The sequence below is a fragment of the Pimephales promelas genome, chromosome 16, assembly GCF_988280905.1.
Source record: "Pimephales promelas chromosome 16, fPimPro1.hap1.1, whole genome shotgun sequence".
NCBI classification, from domain to species: Eukaryota; Metazoa; Chordata; class Actinopteri; order Cypriniformes; family Leuciscidae; genus Pimephales; species Pimephales promelas.
In genome coordinates this window covers 8,838,902-8,848,800 of record NC_142784.1, presented here as the reverse complement: position 1 = coordinate 8,848,800, position 9,899 = coordinate 8,838,902, and the positions used below count along the sequence as shown (strand labels likewise).

Here is a 9,899-nt window from a genome sequence, read left to right as displayed (position 1 = left end):
ATGTGAATTCACAGTAATTACCCAGCATGCATTAATTTCACTGTAAATTTCTAAAAAGATAGCAAAAAGCATGTAAATATTTCTGATCCTTTTATTTGCAATTCACATAATTTGAATCTAACATTTTCAATAAGAACATATATTGATAAAGAATATCATTCAATACACATTGTGGCCTCTTCTACAGTAACTCGCGCAAAGAAATCCAAAGACTGTAATCATCTAAACCAGTTACGTAAATACTATGCATCACATGGTACACAGCATTTCTCCCAGGGTGCTTTTAATTTTCACGCAGGCGCTAATATTTAATTGAGTTGCATTAAGAGAAGACTTTTTCCAGAAGTAAGCAGATGAACGGCTGTGGAATAGTGCATGTCTCCAATCCAAACATCATGACATTCCTGTCGGGTGACAAAGAAAAAAAAAAGAATTACTTTAGAACACAATACAATACAACCCATAAACATTTCAGTGACCTCTGAAAACTAAAATAAAGGACAAAAGATGTGGAGAAGCAATGTTGTAGGAGCAAATTAATGTAGACTGCAATGATTCATGTTAAACTAGGTTTAGGTATTAGTCAAGTGTTTAAGGTGCCCTAGAATGTGAAAGTAAATTTATTTTGGCATAGTTGAATAACAAGAAATCCTGGCTTTTAGTAAATCAATTTGTATGATTTAGAAATTATTTCTGTAATTATTATACCCTAAAGTGATCTCACATGTACAATTTCAGTTCATCAATTATTATTACGCAGATTTTAAATGAATACGTATATAAAGGTAATGTAAATACGCTTTAGAATCAATAAATGAAGCTAGAAAATGACCACATGTGCGCTTAAATGTTCAATTCTCTCTATACCTTCTAACTTCACAACTTTTACTTGCACTGATATACAGTAGCGAGACTTTCTTTTAGTTGTCCTCTTTCATAGACAGCTGTTTTCTTCCTGCTGTGTAAACTTGTTTAAATTCGTAATATTTTAATACTTTTATTTAATAAGTGAATTGCGCTACTTCTCTCGCGAGAAATTAATTTCAATGAGTTTTAAATGAGTTTCACTCTTTCTCAGCATGTGATTGGCAGTTCGCTACTGATGTCACACCTAAACTCTTAAACTCAGGATCGAAGCCTGAGATGACAGAGAAATTTGATGATCAGCATCATGGTACCAACAAAGCCTGGTTGGATTGGTTTGGTTTCGTCAACTCGAAACTAATCCTGTAACCCTGAGTTTGTTCAACTACCATCATGGTACAGGCCCCTGGTTTGCTTGGCATTCACAGTTATTTAGAACACAGAACTAGGGGTGTCCATGGTTAACCGGTTAACCGATTAACCGTTTAAAATTGGATAACCGAGTGAAACCTTTTTGCTCAAATACATATACATATTTGCACAAAACTTTTGCGTTTTTTTTTTTCTGATTGTCGATAAAAAAAAATTGTGAAATGACAGCTTTTCTATTAACGGTGTTATGCGACTAAAACATTTTTTTTTCCTTTCGCGATAAGCCATTCCAAAAATAATGGCAACGGACGTTGGTAGTCTATCACAGCCACCGCACTAAACATTATTATTATTTATAAAAGGAGATGTGGTGTGTCATCCAAGCATTAATGGCAGGGACAGTCACAGAGTTCCTGTGGCATTTCTTTGAGGTTTTGTCTAGTAGGCTATTCCATGTATCATTTATGAATTTTAAAAAAGAGCCTCGTATATGTCCAAACGGTCAGTGTACTTTTGTGTTTATTCGTTTCCCCTTATTTAATCCGTAGGGCTAATTGCAAAACGAAAAATGAACGGTTGTATTTCGTAAAACGCAGAGTTGAACACCAAAATGTTAATTTGAACTGTAGGTCAAATGCTGCACAAAAATATATAGGCTATATATCGACGAATTTTCAGATATTTGTTTGATTTTTTGCCCCTTTAAACATTTAAAATATTTGACAAATGAATATGGAAAAAAAAAGATTTTACTGGTTTTCTGAGGCCAAATTAGAACCTGGAAATGATATTTTCCCCGCAGTGCTGAATGAGAAGAGCCGTAACCACAGCCTACAGAAAGGGGATTTATAGATGATTTATAAGATATAATAAATGTGTCTGATAATAAAATAATATAAAATAACGAGGCATCAATTGTTTATTAATAAACTATTGTTTTCTAAATCAGTTTCTGCTAAAAACAAATCTCCATCCCCGGATGCACCTTTAGAGAGAAATACATAATTAGCTGACTATAATTAGATAGTCAGAAGATATTGGCTTTCGATTCGAATTTGTTCGTTTTAAATGTCCAATTTAAAACGAACAAATTCGAATGCGGTGGCTGTTTCAGTTCTCGCGCTTCAGTTCACGGAAATCATGAAGCGCGCCTGTTTGTTAAAGCACAACGTTTTCTTGTCATTGTGAGTTTACGCAAATAAATGTATTTGCGAATAATGTATTATTATTTTCTGTATGACCAGAAATGAAAGAGTATTTTAAGTTGTTTCCACTGAAAGAACTGCAATGAAAGTGTTCACATGGGCGTCTCGCAGCCTCCACACTAATCACACACACTGGATATGCGTCAAAATATTGTGTTTATTTGTGCTTTGTTCCTTTTTTGGATAAAAGCGTCTTCTACATATGCAGCCTAATAAAATGTTAAAATAATGAATTATTTGCGGATACGGAGTTTTTGCAAAATGGACGTGTTGCCAATGTGCGTATTTTCAATGGACAATTTCAGCTTGAAGGGTGATGGAAACGCGCCTACTTTAACTGCTCTGAACTTACCACTGCGTTTTATTTCTATAAATTAATTTCGTTTCAAATGGGGTCCAACCAGTTATTAAAAAGGTGTTAAAAATTAACTCTGTATCTCGAGGTTGCGGCGCGCACATGGTTAACCGAGTATTAACCGATAAGGGCCTCGGTTAACGGTTAATGAAAAACTTGAAAACGTGCAGCCCTACACAGAACCTAAAAGTAAAAAAAATTATAAGAATTTAAAAAAAAACTGCTTTTATTATGTGTCCTGGGCTAAATGCGAGTGTTTGAACGTGCGTAACGTACATACAATGGTATTTTTACCAGCCGAGGACGCATGAAGGGATCATAAAATGTGTCAAGTAGTCAAAACAGTGGCAGGAATCCTCTAGTCTGTGTTTCCGTGAACACCCAAAAAGTTCAAAATTAACAAAATACGACCCGTGATGTTAAGATATCTTTTGTACGCATTACATTACTTTCCCTAAAAAGTAACTAAGTAATGTAATCAGTTACTTTTTTAGAAAGTAAGTGCATAGCTTTCCCCATCACTGCCTCTACCCAGTGCAGAGTACATACCGTAGGAGAACTTGCACTGTTTGAGCACTTCGCTGAAGCCCTCGCAGAGCTTGAGGTCGCTCTGGTTCTGAGCGCAGTCGATGAACTGCTTGAGCTCGTAAGCGCAGGGACTCTGATGCTGCGGCTCCTGCTGAAACACAGGCGGCTGCTGCTGGTACGCCGGCTGAGCCTCCTGCGCACACACACACAATCAACATTTCTCTTACATTCAATATTCTGACATTTTAAAAGCAGAATTACTACAACTATTTAGCCAGATCAACCAGACATAAGAGATTTATATCATTTAAAACATTCATTTGCCATCCATAATTACTGTATAAAGATTATTAAAAGAATACAAGCATGCACTTACAAACAGCAATTTCACAGCTAATCAAATATTAGAAATTGAACTGTGCTTAAATGTATTGAAATGCACTTGTAGTGTACCTCAGATATTTAAGTATATCTTTTTTTTAAACTACTTACAGATAATGTAAATTTGATAGGAATAAGAAAGAAAAAAAACATTAAGCACATCCATAATTTTCATTTCTGTGCATCCCAGTGTTACTGAGCAGACTTTAATCACGGATTACACTTTTTATGACCAACACACTTAAGTGCATTTTTAAAACGGGCCCTTAAAAAACTAATACCATTTTAAAAGTTTCCCTTAAATCGTTGTAATAATGTTTCGTTATATTTTAATGAAGTACACTTATTTTGACTAATATACTAAAGCACATGAAAGATATTTATTATTTGATATTACATTTTTTTACAGTTAATATACATTTTAAAATTGTATATTAAACTTCTTTACTAATGTGAAATTACAAATTTATTTAAAGACATAACATTAATACAAATTAACACAAATTTAATTTGAAATGACATTAAAGTATATTTTAGTTTACTCAAAATGTTTGTCAGTTATTTAACTGTCACCGTCCCACAGGTGGGACGCTTTCCATTATATTTTTTAAAACAATAATATCTTAGAAAAGACCTTAAGTAATATTGACAAACTATATATCATTTGAAAGCTTACAATCTCATTTTCAAAATAATTTACACAGGAGCCATAATTTATCAATTTGCAACAAGAATATTTTCATACTCATAAAGCCTGTTCAGACCTTTATGTTGAAATAGCAATGAACATGAAAAATCATGAAAAAAATTTAGAAACCTGTTTGATTTCATGCCAAGAGTTCAAAAGATAGCATCCATTCAATTATTTTAGAAAAAAAGGTCTGAAAATGTTTTAAATATTACAAAAATAAAAATAGATTCACCTTGTGTTATGGCAATAAGCTATAACACGCATGCGTGTGCTGTGTATGTGATTCCTAGAGGTTGAATTAATATCAAAATCTGCCAAACTACCCATACTACTTCTGAATAGGATTTCTACGTCATAAATTGTGTGAAATTTGTGAAAATAATGGTTCAGATCACTCAAAACACATATGGAAATGGAGACGCCCTTATATGGGCAGTAATGGAGTCTGGTTGTGCCCTAGTGAAAAAGTTTGGTACTGCGCCCAAACTAAATCTCACTGAAAGCTCAAACACAACTTGTTCAGATTTTTGGCTTTGATTTTTCTGCAGTTTTAGAGTAGCCCAGGTTTTGAAAATATATATTTTATATAAAATATGAATAATAATTTTTTTTACATTGTACATTTCTATAAACTCAAACTTCTATAACTTTTTTTCTGTTTCACTTTCCTAATTTATTTCACTTCGAAAAAAATCTGCCAAATGTCTTCTTTAAAACGAGACCAATCTTATGTCTATATTCCAAAGCATTCTTGAATTACAACCATTTAAGTTTGAAATGAGCATTTCCATGTCTATTCAAAAAAAAGGGGGGGGGGGGTGACAGTTCAGAGGTTAACTGTAAACTTTAACTGTATTTCAAAGACAATAGAAGTAATTGTGAAATTACATATAGAAATACTTATAAGTGAATGCAAAACCCACAACGTTCAGCTGATCGCATTTAATATAAATTTAAACTACAATACATTTTCATTTAGTGAGCAGAAACATCACATTCAGTTCGCACATCCACTACTGTGCAAAAGTTTGGGGTCGGTAAGATTTTTCAATGTTTTTGAAAGTCTTCACTCATTTATTTGATGAACAAAAACAGCAATATTGAAAATATTTCTGCAATTTAAAATGACTTTTCTACTTTTCAAAAATGTAATGAATTTCTGAAACACAAAGCAGAATTTACAGCAGCCATCAAAACCAACATTTATTTAAAATAGAAATCTTATGTAGAATTATAAATGTCACGTTAATGCATCAATTTAACGCATCCTTGCAGAATAAAAGTATTCATTTCATTAAAGAGAGAAAATTGTACTGACCCCAAACTTTTGAACAGTAGTGTAACATGTCAGTATTTTCTTTTAAAGCATTATTAAGACATTATAATATGCTCCTTTTTCTTTTGTATAGTATATGACCCATAACAAGCAGTCTTTTAAAGCCATGCTAAAGTCCCCTAGCTTTCCAGAAGGCTCTCCCCGAGCAGAACTACTCAAACAGGAAGTTTGGGTTGGTGTTTACCTGATAGGTGACGTCAGGCCGGGCCGCCTCTGAGCTCCCGCCCCCTCCCCCGAAGCCCCCGGTCATGGCGTGACCAATGGTGTGTCCGACGGCAGAGCCGACCGCGACGCCGGCTGCCGTGGTGGCCATCTGAGCGAACATCCCCGGCTGGCGGGGAGCCGCGGCGGGAGCGGACACTGCTGAGGGCGGGGGGGCGGCGGGCGCCGGGGCGTACGACCGTGGAGGAGCGGGGCGAGCCATCGGTGGAGGGGATGAGTAACTGTAGTCAAAACACACAGTCATTATCAGAAGTGCTTGGACTACAAGATCTTATTAAAGGGTTAGTTCACCCAAACATGAAAATCCTCTCATCATTTACTAGGGATGCACGATATATCGGCAAACATATCGGTATCGGACGATATTTGTTCATTTTTAATGATATCGGCCCGTTAAGAAAATTTGGCCGATATATTAAAGCCAATAAATAATGGATTATTTCCTTCACGCTTCAAATTCATCATGATGGTTTTGAATTGCTTGAAATATGATTGGAATCACTTCAAAAAAGTAAAATGCAGTTCAGCGGCAGCGCATCATGTGCAGCGCAAGTCTGACATATCGGTGACATAAAAATATAACGAGAACATATACTTGTGTGTTTGGGACATGACTTTTAATGATGAGACGTTTGTTTTTGTAATCAGGCTCTCAAAAGATATATCAAAAATTGAATTTACATTTATCGGCAAGTGTATCGGTTATCGGCTTTCAAATATAAAGAATTATCGGTATCGGACAAAATGTTTATAACGGTGAATCCCTATCATTTACTTGCCCTCATGTAGTTCCAAACCTGAATTCTTTCTTCTGCTGAACGGAAAAGAAGATATTTTGAAGAATGTTGACAATCACAGACCTCCCATTGACTTTCATTTTATTTTTTTTTTGCCCTTACAATGGACGTCAATGGGAACTGAATCTCTTTAGTCAAACATTTTGTCCAAATATCATCTTTTGTATTTTAGAAAGAAACTCAGTAAATGATGATGATAAAGTGTTCATCTCTGGGTGAACTGTTCCTTTAAATGTGGTTCTCACACTTTTTTGATCAATGATATCCATGCCGTTTCCATCATTTGTGATTGATTGCTAATTTGCTAGAAAATTGTTATATTGGCTCATTGTTGAATCAAACACATTTTGTGAATCAGTTCGACAAATTATACATACATAACATACCAAACCAAATATACATACTGGTAATGTATGAGTTATCAACAGATATTTATTAGCCATTAACAATTCATTTTTAATACATTTAATGGTGCCTGTTTATTTATCTTTTTTACATTTACAAAAAATATTGTCCTCCACTAATGCTCAATGTTAATATTTAAAAACATGATGAGCTTTTTTTAATCTAGTTAAATTATTCAAGACCAACTTTGTTGTTGGTGTGAGAAAGCCTGGCTAAAAGACTGACGTACTTTTAAAAGCTTAGGCAAGATTTTAAGGCCATGCCATCTATCAATTAGATATTCAGTTGCTAGGATATTTTGGATGGTTGCTAGAGTGTTCTGGATGGTTGCTAGGTGGTTACCAGGGTGAACTGTGTGGTTTCTAGGGGGTTACTAGGGGGCACTGGGTGGTTGCTATGGGGATTTGACCAATTAGGGAACAAAAAGGGATGTGCAATGCGGAAAAAAAATTTAAGGTTATTATCACAGATATTAGTTAAAAAATTAAAATTAACATTAATTAGTCAACAATTAATTACTATTTACTTTTGCCTGTTCATTACCTCTATGTTTTACATTTAGATAAATGTTGTCCTCATCTAACACTTAAAGAATTTAATAAAACTTAGTATTCTGGAATTATAAAACACCAATGTTAATATCAGTGCATCTCTACACAAAACACTAAACATCTAAAGAAACATTTTGGAGCAGCGGACAACTTAAAACATCATAGATTATGATCGTATCATAAATGGGTAACACTTTACAATAAGGTTCATTAGTTAACATTAGTTAATGTATTAACTATCATGAACTAACCATGAGCAATACATTTGTTACTGTATTTGTTCATCTTTGTTAACGTTAGTTAATAAAAATACATTGTTTGTTCATGTTAGTTCAATGTGCATTAACTAATGTTAACAAGATTTAAATAAAATATTAGTAAATGTTGAAATTAACATTAACAAAGATCAATAAATGCTGTATATGTGCAGTTCATATTAACTAATGTAGTTAACTAACGGACCTTATTGTAAAGTGTTACCCATAAATGTCATACCGTAAACAAATAACGTTAGTTCCTAACCAAAGTCATCTCGTTCATACAATTTAATGATTATATAACTTAAGGTTATTTGTCCATCAACAGTCACAAGAATAACTGCTATGTTTAAAACGAAGAGACTGTGTCGGTCTTGTGGAGTTGTAGATGTCAATGATTATTTACAGTAATGTTTGTTGATGAATTATACAGTTGGCTAAGTATCTGACTGACACACAATAATCACATACACACATTCACACTCTCTCTCTCTGTGTATGAACACTCACCTCGGAGGACTCATCCTCGAAGTTCTGCTTCGGCTTCCTCTCGGCATGTTGATTTTATATTAATTTACAAGTTCCAGAAAAGATACTTGACTAGCTGAAGTTTCTGTTATTTAAATATGACTTACTGTACAGAAGTTTGCTCTGTTTGTGCGCTACTGACCTTCGTCCGCACTACATTTAATATCCGGGGAATTTTCTAGCACAATTACATGATCACGTTGAACTTCCGCTCATGCGCGTGCTGCACTTCCGGAGTATGCTGCGTCTGCCACTGTCATAAAGCGTATTTTTAGTATTATACTACTTTTCATTCAATATTTTCACAATAAAATACGTAGACGTATTGGCGTTAATAATGTTTATTCAATTTTGAGAACGCAAAGTCACAATGTATAAAGTTATTATTTTTTTGGAACATTATCTATCCTGTTTCATCGTTATTACTGAACTGTGACTGCAGGTGTCACCATTTAGCTTCAATAAACGGGCCAGGCTTGGTATGTATTTAATAAAACTATAACATGCGTTTATTTATATTAGCACTAGCCTACATTACACTACATTATTATTATTCCAATGAAAATGGCGAGGTTGCGTCGTCCATCTTTTTTTACAGTCTATGTATGAGACTAACAGATCATAGACGGTCATAAAGCGTATTTTTAGTATTATACTATTTTTCATTCAATATTTTGACAATAAACGTATTAGAATTGAGTTTATTCAATTTTGAGAAAGCAAAGTCACAATGTATATACAATTATTTACTTTTTTGGAACATTATCTAACGTTACTGTATTCTGTATATATATATATATTTATTTCAATGAAATCCAGTCAGCGTACCTACCCATAAACGTGTGAATTTAATTCACTGTGCTCTTTTGAGCAAACAGTCCATTACAGTACTACTTTTTGCAAAATAAACTATTCACCTAGTAACAAGGCTATACAAGACATCATATGATTTATCTCATCAGTGTTTCTTACCGTTTCTGATCAACTTCCATGACCTTCCCAATGACCATGCATTGCAAAATAATCCTTTAATTTGAAAGTAACCCAGTGGATAACTTGGTTTTCTGGGTCTCCATGCACAGGATAACTAAAGAAATGTCAGTGACTTCTTAACATTTCGTTACATTCCCATGAGTTTGTGTCTAATCTAAAGTCTAATGACTAATGAAACTCTGTAAATGTATGTGCAAACTTGATCAGCAAGTGGCAGCGAGCCAATTTCGAATACGCAGATTAAATTTATTAAATTGATTACATTTTATTGTCCAGATCGCAAATATACACTATGCAGTAACATTCAGGCAGCTTTTTGAAGAAAAAAGAAAAAGAAAAAGAAAGGTTGAACTGCTGCAAAACATTTAAAAACACGAGTCACAACTGTTCCCTTGCAAAAGCAATCAACACAAA

The 9,899-nt window shown here is 34.1% G+C and overlaps 1 protein-coding gene across 1 annotated transcript; it reads right to left on the bottom strand.

Annotated features, from left to right (window-relative positions):
• Positions 1-77: 77 nt before the first annotated feature.
• chchd2 (coiled-coil-helix-coiled-coil-helix domain containing 2) lies at positions 78-8,665 on the bottom strand. The gene is made up of 4 exons (XM_039654191.2): positions 8,475-8,665; positions 5,917-6,175; positions 3,346-3,517; positions 78-404 (listed from the first exon to the last, which is right to left on the bottom strand). Exons 1-4 carry the CDS (start codon positions 8,519-8,521, stop codon positions 394-396), a joined length of 489 nt encoding a protein of 162 aa, XP_039510125.1. The 5' UTR covers positions 8,522-8,665; the 3' UTR covers positions 78-393.
• Between the last annotated feature and the right edge of the window lie 1,234 nt (positions 8,666-9,899).